At 36.5% G+C, this 15333-nt stretch overlaps 1 protein-coding gene across 1 annotated transcript in view; it reads right to left on the bottom strand.

Moving 5' to 3' along the window:
- Positions 1-5400: 5400 nt before the first annotated feature.
- The window catches only part of LOC106665159 (glutamate receptor ionotropic, kainate 2-like), a 101278-nt gene continuing 91345 nt past the window's right edge, over positions 5401-15333 (bottom strand). Inside the window, exons 10-17 of the mRNA XM_024229563.1 lie at positions 12762-12841; positions 12574-12717; positions 9198-9335; positions 8899-9097; positions 8600-8831; positions 8441-8544; positions 8238-8384; positions 5401-5577 (exon numbers count right to left, since the gene is read on the bottom strand). Of these exons, the coding sequence (XP_024085331.1) occupies positions 5416-5577; positions 8238-8384; positions 8441-8544; positions 8600-8831; positions 8899-9097; positions 9198-9335; positions 12574-12717; positions 12762-12841 (1206 nt within the window). The 3' untranslated portion in view covers positions 5401-5415. The remainder of the gene's footprint in view (positions 5578-8237; positions 8385-8440; positions 8545-8599; positions 8832-8898; positions 9098-9197; positions 9336-12573; positions 12718-12761; positions 12842-15333) is intronic.

The raw sequence follows: 15333 nt of genomic DNA, 5'->3' as shown, positions 1-15333 counted from the left end.
ACACAGAACTGAAATAGATTCCTGAATTGGGACGAGTTATGGACGTAGGCCAAATTTGAGCTACCGATTCTCCTAAGTAGGTGGGGATATCTTTATTTACCGGGAATTTTCGCCGAATTAATTAATTACTATGGGAAATAATATTTTCCCCATCTTAGAAAAGCGCACTTTAGCTGAGTAATCAAATGATTAGGAAAGTTTACTGCCTTATAAAAATATAATAAAATACGACTTGTAGTTAAGGTCTAAGTCTTTGCTTGATTGCTATTAATTCTTTATGATCTAATAACTTTTAAATTTCGGCATAATTAGAGGCCAACACAAATCATAGAAAACTGTAATGTTATTTCGTTAATGATTATTTTTCGATTTATATTTTTTCAATTATGCCGCCAACTGTGCCTATACCTTTTTTACATTCTATGTTATTTACATATTTTTCCTTGGAGAATAGGTAGAAATTATTATTTTTTTTTAATATTTAAAAAATACTGACACAACAATAACATACCAAGATGTTACGATTTGGTGATATCGTAGAAATTTCAAACCGAAATATGAATTAGAGGCAAATTTTTATTTGTTACATATATTTCACTGTATTTCTGTCGAACTGGTTGTTTCGCTTTTTAAAAATATTTCGGGTTCAATGTGGAACCCATTTGGTCAGGTTTAACGATAGGAGATTTTAAATAAATTGACAAAAACCAATTGGTTGGATATTGGATAGCTTTTTGACTTTTGATTTTCTTCGTTTTTGTTGTCCTTGTTTTTTCATGGATGATTTGCTTTTTCTTCTGTGCAGGCATTTTATTTGAAGGTATTTTTGATCAACTTGAACGAAAGGATCTTCAGTGAGTTCACAACAGAAACGACAAACTCTTTAAGTCTTTGCCGAGCTTTCGACGATTATATCGTCATCATCAGGGCCTATTTATTTAGCAAAATATCGCAGTTAGAAACATGTTATATCATTTAAAAAAAAGTATTTTTGATGTTCGATAATTGTAGTTTGCACATATTTATACATAAATTCGTTGTTCTGTTTGTGTCTGTATTTTTCAGAGCTGTTGAAAATAAGCCGTTGAACCCGAAACACCCGCAAGAATAAAAAGTTAACTACACTTAACACTTGGTTTTATTTCCCATCAACTATCTAAATTTTAATTTTTTGATGCGACAACAGCAACGATATATTTACAAATGGTAAAATTGTTTAACATGTTTTTCTTTTAAGCCTAAGGTAGCGTACATAGCCTCGCTAATTGCAACTTGGTGACTGAAGTTCCTCCGAAGTAATTACGGGATCAGAATCAGACCATGACAGCTGTGTAGTCGGCAAAGGAAGTACAAAGGGTGGAGGGTGAAGTGGATCGGTCGAGATACGTATGACGTACAGGACTGGTCCGAGCACATTGCTCTGTGAAAGTCCCGCTCTCAAAGGGCAATATTCGGAGTATTTCGATCCTCGACGAACTAAGAAGAATCGTTCAGTTTGGTGGGAGCGAAGAATTAGGTTTAAGATATTTGGAAGGATATGTTTTAGTTTGTAAATGGAAACCTCTGCCACATGCCAAGAAATATACAGTTTATACTCACGAGGTGAGCAGGAAGGGTGGTATTGCAGTATTTTCAGAGCAAAGGACTGTTGCGGAATATACTGTTGTGGAAATGTGAGAGTAGGTTGAGACCTTTTTTGGGGGAATTTTTGGGATATTCGGGACTTGTGGTCAAGTGAGGCGTTATGATTCGGATTCCGAATCAGGATACATTTAACCTCTGAAGGAGTGACTGCTTTGGGTGAAAGAGCATGGGTAGGTGATGAGAGGTTGTCAATGATCTCAGCTTCGATATTAGCAGTATTGGGATCGGGATGGAGGTGGAGGATTGGATGTCTCACGAAAGTATTGGGCAAAAGTGTTGGCTTTAACGGGCATGTCCCAAGACCTATCGTTTCGATGATGAGGTGATGGAATGTGATGTTGCAGGATATTTCTTGTCGATAATTCGAAGATCTATCGGAGGTGGTTAGGTTTGAAAGGTAGGCATTGAAGGTTTTGTTGTGACTAACGTTGTTTAAAATAACTAGCTGTGGACGTTTCCGCAGTTACGAGGCCAAATCTCTGCTGAAAACAGGCTTGAAAGAATTTGTATATCATTTTCAAGTCGACGGAGAAATATTCACCATGATATATACGGCTTTCGACGTCTTAGGAAAAATCAATGAGTTATAGCACATGTGGCAGTTCTCTTTCTGTTATCATACCATACAATTTTGTTGTTTTACCTTCATGGCCTCATCCAGGCCAGGAGTATTTCCTCCTCTTGCGTTTTTCACCGGTAGCATTCAACGTAACATCGATTTTATGAGGTTTTGAATGTATTATTGTGGAATATCTTCATATTCATCCAACAGCGACATATTTAATTCCTAAATTCTCTGGCATAACTGGGCGACTTTTACCCTCTTTGACAACTCGTCCCAAAAGGGGGATAGAGTTTTAGTCAAAAAACAAGAGCTAAACAGATGATTCAAACTTCTTAAAATATTCACTCCAAACATTGAATAGATGCCTATTCCAAGTAGTCACCACCGATTCTAGCTGTGTGTCATGCATAGAATCAAAACTGTCGTCAATTAGTGGTTTATAAGGAACGCAGTCTTCTGATAACACATCTTCAATGTATCGCGCAGCTGTTAGTGAATCTTTGATGAAGATGAAGTTTGTACGACTTTCCATAGAAATTTCTGCCCAAACTAATATAATAAATAAAATAAGAATAAAAATGTTGGGGATATATCGCTCTCCTGTTCTTCAAACCCTCTCTGGGCCGTCGAAAGGTCTCATATAAAACAATGACTCATCAGAAAACAAAATTTTAGTACCTCTTAATTTTCCCTCATCCGAATTAGTTCAAAGGTTATAAACCACATAACCTTCCCTCATGCTACCGTCCAAATAATCTGTTGCCTATACTGGGCAAATTCCTAAAAAACACCCGCAGATTCTCCCAATCCTTCGTTCTTATAACTTTTATACCTAACCTCCAGTTTGGGATCTCTTTCCACCGTTTAGCGGAGCCATCTCGTTTTAGACATAACAGCTACCGCTCTTGAGCAAAATGTGTATTCCTAGATGTGAAACAAGCCTTTGATGGGTGGTCTTTGATGGCTCTCGGAGCTCCTCTGGAAGCGTAACCATGTCCTACCTTTTACCTAATACCTGATCCTAAAATCAGATCTATCCTTCAGATATTGTTAAGTCATCAGTGGCCACCCTATCACCCGGGTATCGCAAACGTGCAGGGGTACGACAAGGAAGTATTTTAGGACCCATCCTCTACACGGTTTATACCGCAGATATTCCTTCTCTTTTTGAAACGATCCTTGCCACCTATGAGGATACCGCCAACCTTTGCTCTCATAAAGACCTTGTCATTTCAACCAAAAACCTGCAAAGCCATGCCACATCCCTTGAGAGTGGTTCAAGCGGAGGAATATGATAAAACACACAAAAATGTGAAGATGTTACTTTCACGGTTCGGAGAATTCAGCAGCGGTAGAATGTCGATTGCGGAGAACATTCGAAATCATAAAACGATCGTCTCTCTGAGAGGTTCACGATGGTGACCTGCTCCAGGTCTTAGTTGTAGATGTATCAGTCGGGGTGAATATACTGCGCCTTTTAAGAGCTATTGTATCCCCTGTTCTCTGCCTAAAGCACACATCCTATTTCATCAAGGAACTTGATTAGTAGGCCCAATTTCAGTGGTTGATTCTCTTCTATTGTCTCCTGCGGGCAAGTGTAGTACCACAGTTTGTTAGTAGGTGTGTTGGTGTCTCCTCTGCCTCTTTGCAGAATCTGCACGTGCCGATTTGCATTATTCCAATCTTCTTTAAGTGTCCATTTAGCTTGCAGTGAACTGTTAAGAAACCTGTTCGGATTCGCAGTTTATTCCTTTGACACATTCTGTATCTTCTTTCCTTCCGAAATTTGTTGGAGATTCTTGGATTGTCTGTGTCCAATGAGTGAATTCCATTGTTCCTTCATTTTCTTTTTGTCCTTCTGTCTGAGGTACTCATTGTTAGTGCGGGTTCCTATGCCACAGAAGGTTTCGGATCCAATCAGCGTTGTAGCAGCCCCTTTTCTTGCGTGTCCGCTTTCTCGTTATCTTCTACTCCCAAGTGTCCTGGGACTCAGCAGAGGCTGACTTTGTTCTGCGTACCTAATAAGTTTAATTTGGTTTTGAAGTTCAGACCATCTTTGAACTAATGATATTTGAGCTTAGTGCTCTGATGGCTGCTTGGCTATCCGACATGATAACTATGTTTTTCTACCCTTTAGTCAAGTTGAATTGAGGACATCTCTCGATTGCGTGAACCTCGGCTTGGAAGATACTAGTTCTTGAGTAACCTCCAGTATCTTGGTAGCGATGAAAGACCCTCGGACAGTTGTTCTGGAAATGTTAAGCACCCTGGTCACATAAGCTTCACTTCCTCCATCTTCCAACAATGGCTATGATTCTAGCCGAATCTCTATCGCTTAAAACCATAACTGAAACAAGGCTGGCGCGTGACAATTTGAAACTTAAAAAAGGTGCTTAAAAAATCAAGCCACGAGAACGTTAGAAAGTAGTTTTACCGAAAAAAACAACAACAACAACAAAGAAGAGATTTATTTACAAAATCCAGTTGAAAACCCAAGTAGGCGATTTTATGTGTTTTATTTACCTCTAATCCTTTAAAACGGACGGATTGTTGGAAGATAATAAATGGAGGATTGTCTTAATGATAATTAAATATATTAAAGCTGGCCAATTTTTTTGCCTCTCGGTGTATTCAAGACTATTTGGCTTGTTAAGATAGCCTATTTGAAACCTATTTGAAAAAATCAATTCTCACTCTAACAAATGCAATTACGATGTTAAAAAAAAAAACATATGCATCTGCAAACCTGAAGCAGCAAGAATAAGCCGTCATAATTGATCGGATACTCAATAATTTCTCGAGAAAGTTAAAAATATGGGATTATAGAGAGTGATTTTTGCTTTTTCTATTTTTAATTGGAGTGTCGCTCATTTCTAGAGTTCGCCAGGTGTGATGGACTTGAGGAAAAAGCGGAGAAATTATAATTGGCGTCGGGTTTTCTGAATCGATCCAATTTATTTTCTTTTCAAGGGAAGGAAGGGATGGGCTTTAAAAGTTGGTGAAGGTGATTGGAAGAGATTAAGAATTGAGTTATTAAGGATTCAGGTGAGGGGGCAAGGCGGGCAAGCGAGGTCGAGGAATTCGGTAGACGGGAATTATACGACGGCCCCCCTCGACGTTTCGCTTCATCAAATTTTCATCCAGCCTTTGGAATTAAACGGGGCGTGAGAATAGAAATTGACTCGGACAAATAGAAAAGAGAATGTTTATTCATTGACAGCCGTACGAGTAGAAACGGAACGAGACATATTTCGCTCGTCCCCGACTGAAAAACGGTCCTCCTCTTCCGTGAAACGTACTGGTTTTGAAACGGCTCCGCAGTTCAGGGCGAATTTTATTTCGAAATAAAACGCCTCGTGCAAAGAAAGCTGCAAAAAATGAAAAAAGCATTTTTAGTGACATTTCATATCAAAAAATCATTAATAAGTTTGGCCAAAATAAGAAAAAAATAACAATAATCCCAGAATGTTAACAATTTTGATAGTGTAATTTGGTCGTTACCGATAATCAAAGTGTAAAGTTAATTGTTTCAAATTGAGTTTTTGTTTAATCCGACAAATCCTTTATTCAATTATTCTTTATTTTTTTTAATTAATTTATTTTTTACGAGGGTTCGCAACAGCAGAGGTCATAAACCCTCAGGATGCCGTTGTTTTTGAAAAAAAGCCCGTTTGTAAGTATGTCGGGTTCGAATGCAAGGCCGCTGGATTCGAACCGGGACCTTCACCTTACAGTGATGAGCGCCGTGTCAACGCCTAAACCGTTGCGGCCCCCCCACCGATTATCTTTTATAAAATTTTTGATCTTTTGATAAAATTTACTTTCAAACCAAAGAAATTCGAGTGAATAAACCGCGACCGTGCAACCAATTAGTTAATTAAGCAGGCTTATATATGTTTTAGATGGCAGGTGGTTGGTTTTTGGAAAAAAAATCCTTGTTCATAAAAACATTTTTTAACCCTTGGTTCAAAATAAAAATTTATTTGATTTAGTTGATTATGCACTTTATGTTATTGGTTATATCGACAAATTCTTTATTCAATCTAAACCCAATTTAGTTTGTTTTATACAAACTTAACAAAAAAAAATTACTAAGAGCACCTACCAAATGCACTATTGGAAAAGAAAAAGGCTAACTTTGTACAAATGAAAGTAGTTGTTAATGTTGGCTAATGTTTGTACAAATGTTTATTATTTAATATTAAGTTTTTCTTCAGAAGTTCTAACACTGAACATGCCAGTTTTTAAAAACATCGATAAGTGGTTTATGGTACGAAAATTCTTGAACGTTCTCAAGGTGCCATTTGCGGTATATCTGCCTCTTCAAATAACACTGTATACCACCATAGTATTAGGAATAAAAGCCCAATTCAAAAAACGTATCAATTTGAGCAAAAATACTATTCAAAATCTTTTATGATGTAATGTGTTTTTTTTATTTTAAATTTTCCGCAACTGGAAATTATTCAAGAATTTATGATAGCTATGTAATCATAAAAAAGGCATTATAAGCTGCCTTTTTAGAAAAATCCGTGGTATAACGACTTGGATTTTAATGATCGGCCCACGACAAAAAACCATCTCGATGTTTATTAATATTTCACTTTGCACTTTTCACAAGTGCAATCAAATTTGCCTCCATTTAATTTTGTTTGAACTATGAAGTTGGTGACAACCGTTTTCCTTATGGAATGGCTATTAAACTTTATATCAGCCAGAAGTAGTTTTCAAAGTAAAACACCTCCTTCGCTCAAAGGCAAAAAATAAGTCTTACCTCACGCTACTTATAAACTGAAGTCGGACCACCAAACTACAGCTTTGTTTCGAAAATTATACTACTAATCATAAAATTATAAAAAATTATATTTTTGGTATTTTGAATCACATTTTTTTATTGGATGGCTTCAAAACTCAAAAGATTGCTTCCTGGATCGATTTTCTCAAAATTAACCCTATTTTCTTTGCTATGCTAAAAACTGCAATGTTCTGAAGAAAAAAAAATTTCAGTCCTCAAAGGCACTATTGGAAGAAAGAAAGGCGAAATTTGTGCAATAGAAGGTGGAAAGTATATTGTCTCCCTCAAATCAATAAAATGAATAAAGAATTTGTTGACGTAACCAATGACATTAAGTAAATAGTCAACTGAGCTACATAAATTTTTATTTGTTATTTAATGTTAGGAAACATTTCCATATGATTTTATTAAAAAAAGTAAATTTATTTGTATGGACAATTATATAGAAATCGTGAGATGCGGTCTGGTGTGATGTAGGTTTAAGAAAAACATTTTCTTTATCGTGCCAACGTTTCAATCTTTATTGAGATCATCTTCAGGGCCACCAGACCGCATCTCACGATTTCTGAATAATTATCGACTAACGGTCACTAATCACCACACTTTTGTATGGACGTTTCGAGAACTTACCCCCGTCATCAGCATCTTATGTTGTATTAGATTTATTATTTATTTAAATCCATGTTGTAATTTAAAAGATATGACCGTCTCGATTTTTGCGCTTTTTCCTGAGTTGACTATTTCCACGGCATATATAAATATGGTTTTGGAGGATTTTTTTTTAAAGTTATTTTAATTAAAACTTGGAATTTTTAAGACTGACCCGTTAAATTTAAACAACTTATAAAAAAAAAAAAAAAAAATACAAAGAAAAAGGGTTTAAAAAATGTTTTGCGAGTAATAATGTTTTGTTTAAGAACCACCACCTGTCTTCGAACAGGCAAACAAAAACTTAGCAAGATTAATTAACTAACAAGCTACTGACTCAAATTTCTTTGCATAAAAGTAGCACTAACTTTTTTTTTAATAAATCGCTTACATTTTTGAAAAATTACCTATTAGCTCATTTTCGAGGAATATCTTCAGAGCTCATACTTCCAAAATCTTGTGTATTATATGGTAATTCTGTACGCATTCTGTATATTATATGGTATTTTGTTTGATTTTTGTGCCTTTAATATGTTTTTAATGTATAATTATTTTTATATTTCAACTGAAAAATAGTGTATTTACCTTTTCTCTAACAGCAACTTTCCTGATGTTCCACAAAAATTCAATTATTACTTGTACGAACGCGCAGGCACAACCGACTAACAAGACGAGGAAGATTCCTCCGACGTTGTCCATCCCCAATTCGTCAGATTTGTGGCCGATGTCGTCCTTTGAAAATGACGGGATTAAAATAAAAAAAATTCGATAGTATTGATCTGACGTACCCTGCATTTTCCGACTTTCCACCACTTTTCTTTGATCTTGGCCAGTTTTCCCGATTCTTGCAACTTCAGGACGGCGCCGCTTATCGCAATCCTGTACGGCGAATCTGTAAACAGCATAAATGATGGATTTGTCGAGAAATTACTAACGGGTTTTCTTACTAAACGGCATGGCGATTCCGTAGTCTTTCGAATCCAGGAGCCCGCCGACCTGCGTCAGCTCGCAGTGCTTTTCCATTTGGTACTCGATCGTCGTAGACTCCATGAAGAATGCGTATTTCCTTTTGCTCCTCAGCACCCTGTCGACGCCCTCTTCGTTGTTCTTGACGAAAACCGTCGGCTTTGACGACTCCATCTGGTTCCACATGCGTTTATAAAGCGAATCGTTACTATTCTAAAAAAATAAAAAAATAAAATTAATACGCAAAAACAAAGGACATTTCGTTAAAATTTAATAAAACCTTGAAGAAATTCATGCTGGCACCACCTTCCATGACTCCGTACTTTATCTTGCTGCTACTCGCCAAGTCCGAGACGGATTTGATCGTCCCTTCCATTCTCACGTAAGTTAGGAAAGCCGTTAAGTTCGCAGTATATGACGAAATCATGATTAACACGAAAAACCACCACATGCTTGCCACGAGTCGAGTCGAAAGAGCCCTGAACAAAATAAAAATATATAAATATCTTTTTATAACAAAAAAATATTTTTTTTTTAGATTACTTATTAGATTATTTTTTATAGTAGATATTTTTGTACCTGGTACTTATGTCCGAACCTTGCTGCATGAGAGATCCGCAGTTATGCCAAATTACATTCTGCATGGTTAAATTGTTCTCGAGCTCAGTGGGGCAAAGCTTGCAAGGGTGAGGGTTCCTCCATTCATGAGGGGTTATCCTGGAATTCAGAGCAGTCGGCATTTTTTAAAAGAAAATTAATTTGTTATAAAAAATAACAACTCTTCAGTTAGTCGTAAATACATTCCCCATTTAAGCACTTAACCAATTTCTACCGCTTAAATTTACAAATTTATACCTAATTGTAAATATAAATTTGCTAATTTATAATTAATTATAAATTTTCAAAAAACAGAATTTCACTTATGCATTTTTCATCGAAATTTAGTTCGTCTTTAAAAACTATGTTTAATTTATTTAAAAATGATTCGTCTACTGAACTCATTCAAAACAAAGTACAAACCGATTCGACGACAGGCCTATAACATTTATTTCTTATTTTTATTATATTTTATTTTTTAAAGGAACCACCGACAATTGAGTCATATATCACTGTGATGGTAGAATGAGTATATTCCGCCATGGACCCTTTCACTTACTCATTCACACGGACGAACAACTATGTACATATACACATACCTGTCATACAATACATTATATACATTTACAATATTTACACTCTAAAGGTGGGTAAACAACCCAGTTTACCTTAAAAATCGCAACAGGGGACCCAAAGCACACTCTCACGCCCAACAATTGTCTTTATATCGGGTGCCTACTGGCTTCTTATAAGGGGACACGGCCAGCCTCTCCCCGACCAAGTGTGACACACTGAGCATCCTCTCTCTACAAGGGGGACACCTGCACGTGGTTTGCCTTAAAACGAGGTGTGTATCAATCATCTGCGGCCTATCCTCGAACAGGCGAGTCATCTGCGGCCTATCCTCGAACAGGCGAGCACGGTTCTTGCGGTTTAGACCAACGGTGTGCCGTCACTGAGTTGTCATTTTGATATGTAAGAGCTTCTCTGACGAGCCCATTTACCCCAGCATCGTTTTTTTTATCGCTTTCTTTACTGCTTGTACAGCTTCACAGGGATCGCGGTGGTTCTTCCTGGAGGCTCACGTATTGCGTAGAATGTTTCTCATCTCTATGTATTTTACATCAACAATTAACGATTCTCACAGATTTTGGGCTGAATCATATCATACACTTTTGTTGCATTAGGACTGACATTGTAAACGTCTTTCTCGAAGTTTCTCTAGCTAAGGGAACAAGTCTGATCTAAATGAATGGACCGATAGGACCACAACTTCCATAACAACTGCCTCAATACACCTTAGTGCAGTCAAAGATCCATTCTGCATAATGATCAGTTTGGTACGGAAATGAACGTTGATTCCACCACCATAACTGGCTTTCGTTGAAAAGGCTAAGACTCATACATGGCACATGAAGCAAAGCGTTCTTCAAGTCTTTTCCACAGGTGCATCTGATTGTCATAAACCAAACCGGCACTCATCTGTGATTGATCAAGTGTCCAGGGATGGTAAGGGAGATTTAAGGAAAATTACATCCAAGAGAAATGCATATTTGCGAATAGTCGCCAGCCTACTCGATTCCTGAGTAGTAGAGAACGTGATGCGGGACGTCTAGAGACTATGCAACTCTGATGATGATGACTCACGAAGCCTTCTGATGTTGATGATGAACACACCGTTTGGAGTTGACTACCTGTCAAGGAAACTATTAAATGACGGTTCTGTAGTGCAGTATGAACAATAAAACGATCGCTCTCTCGGTAGACCACTTTCTCCTTTTTGATTGAGACTTTCGGTACTCCTAAACGAAGTACACCTCGTGGATGGTAGAGCGCGGCACACGGGGCTTGGGCCATGTTATGGACGCTACGTCAGTCAATGGCCAAAGCGTTTGTCCGGGTGAGATCGTTTGGAGTCAAAACCGCTTTTAAGATATTTTTTTTTAAACTTTAATTTATTGTTTCAAAGAAAACAATTAAAAAACCAATTAACTCGACAAGTCTGCTCTGGAAAGGATGAAATTGAACTGATATCCTTTATTTTTAAACTAATGAGTGATGATTAATCTATCAGGAGAAACAAAAATTTATCTATGTTGGGTTTAGAAAAAAAAAAAAAAAACAGCACGTAATTAAAGTTGTGTTTAGATTTAAAGTTAACTATTAATTCCCTAGTTTTCGTGGTCTGCTTGACCAATTAATATCTTACAATTAATTAAGGTTTTTAGTTGAGAGAAAAAAGTCAGTGTCACGAGCGGGATTCGAACCCACGACCTTCGGCTTGAAAAATGGCAGAAAGGAGAGAAAATTCGAAAGGTGGGGTTGAGATGGGAAATTAGTGTCCGAGAGGATCGAAGTCACGATAGATTAAGTGGTAGAGTTGCGGCGTATTTAGCGGAAGGTCGTGGGTTCGAATCCCGCTCGTGACACTGACTTTTTTCTCTCAACTCAAAACCTTAATTAATTGTTAATATTAATAGTTAGTTACTATGGAAAATAAACAGATAAATACAAGTATCCGGTTTTTGTCGTATATTATTGATATCAGGATATAGATCTGTATTCTGTCTTTGGTTACTCATAATTTATACTTATTCACACACTTTTTTTTTTACAAATTACTGTTAATGCAATGTCTAGAAGCTGCATCCTTTACCTAAAATAATAAACAATTATATGTACATTTTTTTTCTGGAGGTACAATTTACAAAACCAGTTAGGATTAATGTTTTTTATGATTGCATGAGACTGATGTTGTTTATTAAAAAAAATATTACAATTCAAACAAAAGCATAGCTATTTTCACAAGGTTATACTTATTTTGTAACATGCTGATCAGTTTTTGTTCTTATTAGTTGTTAATTTGTGAAACTATGTATTAAAACATAATAGACAAAAGATTTTAATTTCGTCAGTTCAGATTCAAGATGTAAACTGATTTTCGTTTTCTCCGTCTTTGAGGCGTTTATAATTGTTTGATTATTCAGTCCAACTTACCTCTCCTCACGGACTGTCGTCGGTAGCAAAACGGCAGGATGCTGAAGGCCTCAAAGGTCCCAAGCAACGTAAACGCTTTATGTTAGATTACAAAAGCCAATTAATAACATTTAAAGTTAGCTGGTGGAAAGTTGTTTACATGTTTACAACTTAAACTAGAATAAACAAAGTGTTGTAAACGGCACCTAATAACAAGTTTAACGTTGAAATATGATGGGATACCAAGGGAGGAACGATTAATCACGACGTTTAGATTGTATATGTTATTTACTTATTGTTATTGCAATGAAGGACAGTGTGTTTTCTCAATTGGAAGCTACCCGGCCGTTAAAGAAAAGTTGAACTTTAAAAAAAAACTCACCTGGCAAGAAAATACAAAAGGAGAGAAACTGCGAGATACGCTGTCGCCATGCATATCCAAACGTCAAACGATAAGGGTTCGGAGAAGGAAAAAAGGGTCGGCGGTTGCTTGGCAGGCTTGCTGAACAATATGCTAATTCCTAATAAAATAGTGGACAAGTTAAAGCAAAAAAAAAAAAAAAAAAAAAACTCATAAATGGCATGGTAAAATCGACCACGCTCCTCCTGTCATAAGTAATAGTGAGATCGCAAATTGCTAGATCAGCCCTCTGAAAAAAAAAAAAAAAAAAAAAAAATAGAACGTTTTATCCTAATTGATTTACACACCTGTTCTATAAAAGGTATATTAAAAGGAAAATATTTATTTTTTAAGAGATTTATTACAAAAGTCCGCTTATCAGTTAAGATAACTTACTTATATTAAATAAGCAAGTATTTATTACTATTTAATACAAACTAAGACAGATTATACATAAATAAATAATTCTAACTCTTTTCGAGAATTATTAATTTGGTTGTAATTTCATTTTTTAAAATTTCATTCAAGGTTGTTGGTTTTGTTCAACTAAATCGCTAACTTCACTTGTTTCGTGGTCCGCTTGACCAATTAATATCTTTCAATTATTTAAGGTTTTTAGTTGAGATAAAAAAGTCAGTGTCACGAGCGGGATTCGAACCCACGACGTTCGGCCACGCCGCTACTCTACCACTTGAGCTATCGTGACCTTGATCCACTCGGACACTAACATCCCATCTCAACCCCACCTTTTGAATTTCCCTCCTTTTTGCCATTTTTCAAATGTCGTGTAATCTATTTGATCCTCGGCGACAAATGAAATGGCCATGGAGAGCTTTAATGAAGTATACTTCATTTTAGCTTATTAAATTCACTAGTTTTCGTGGTCCGCTTGACCAATTAATATTTTTCAATTAATTAAGGTTTTTAGTTGAGATTAAAAAATCCGTTTTGGGGGGGGGGTTTGGACCTTCGGCCCTTGAAAATTGGCAAAGGGGGGGAAATTTCAAAAGGTTGGGTTTGGGTTGGGAGTTTATTTTCGGGTTGGTTGGGGTTCCGGTTGGTTCAGTGGTAGAGTAGCGGCGTGGCTGAAGGTCGTGGGTTCGAATCCCGCTCGTGACACTGACTTTTTTATCTCAACTAAAAACCTTAATTAATTAAATCGCTTACTTTTTGTAAATGATGTCTCTACTCACGGATTTGTTGTTTTCGGATTTCAAGCATTAAACGCTCATTGTGAGATCGGAGCTGCAAACACTTCTCCCGACATTAGAATTCATGTCGAATGGCGTGTTTGTAGCTAACTCCTTCAAACATGATGACCGTTTATTGCTTGAAATCCGAATCGTTGTAAACAACAGATCTGTGAGTAGAACCATCATTTATAAAAAGTGAATATTCATACTCACCCCAACTTCATCGTTTCTACTAAAACAACAATTTTCTTAGATGTCATATTTCATGCGTTTCAATTCGGCCTCGTCCCTGGTCCTTCATCAGAGCTATTGTTTAACCTAAATACAATTGCATCAACATATAAATAAATACATCAAATATAGATGTCAAGCATCGTTTTCTCAGATAGAAAGTTTGATCTATTTATAAGTTGAACTGGCATTGGGTCCATTCGCTCCCAAGTTTGTTGAACTACTCAAAAGCGTGGGCGATAAGATCTTCTTTAGAGGTCATCTGACCTCTAAAGAAGATCTTATCACCCACACTTAATTTGCTGCAGGTCGATAAACATCCAAAACTACTTAGCGTTTCGGCATTGTGCCATCTTCTGCGAGGAATTCTCTGTCACGTAGTCCGTGAAAGGGTTTATATTAGAGATGAAAACCGATCTTTTAAGAATCAGATTAAAATCGGTCACTCAATGAAATAAATCAGATTTTTTTTCGTGGCTCACAGCTCGAGCTCACCGAATTTTCCTTGAAGCAATTCCATGCGTAAATTTTGGCGGGTTTTCCGAACGCCAGCGCCAGGGCCAGTTGTAAAGGTTGAGAATCTGAATTACAGAATTGTTACAACAATAAAATGAAATAAAATATGAAAATTACTCACTGAAGATGGCGCAATGACCAAACATTTTTGAGTAGTTCAATAAACCCAATAAGTGGCCCAATGCCAGTATAGCATGGGTTCGCCGAATCACAAACCAACACCCAACATCAACAAATTTACCAGTTATGTATAGAAACACAAATGAATCCAATGTGAAATCAAATAAATTTTTGATGATTTTTTATGCAATCTAAATAGAGATTGTATGTAAAATAATGATGATTTACGTGTTTTACACTGGTAGCAAGAAAGCAGAAAACAAAGGAAGTAGCTGAAAATCTAATTTATCGTTCTTAATGATGACATAACTATGATAAAAACATAGGAAATGCCACACGTTTATATCATGTATTAAAGCAATACTGTAACTAGACAACACTCTTCAGGTCAGCGGCATGCCTCGCCCTGCTTATAACCCTAATGCTCACCTTCCCTCTACAATATTTGACAAACAACGTTATAGTTTAAGGTCAAGGATGCCAAAGAAATTGGATGCTGGTAAATCAATTTAAAAAAAATATCCGACCAAAAGTAACATTCTTTAATTTCTTGGATTGCCCATTTTGAAAATTTCCTTAATCCCTATTTGAACCTATTTGAACTTCCCCTTACATTACATTACTTGAAAATATTCTAGATGAATCTGGTACAATATAAATCTAAAAAGTTATCTATGTTCTA

The sequence above is a fragment of the Cimex lectularius genome, unplaced genomic scaffold (assembly GCF_000648675.2).
Source record: "Cimex lectularius strain Harlan isolate CLEC.00 unplaced genomic scaffold, Clec_2.1 scaffold186, whole genome shotgun sequence".
Lineage (NCBI taxonomy): Eukaryota > Metazoa > Arthropoda > Insecta > Hemiptera > Cimicidae > Cimex > Cimex lectularius.
This window is presented reverse-complemented; position numbering and strand designations above follow the sequence as displayed.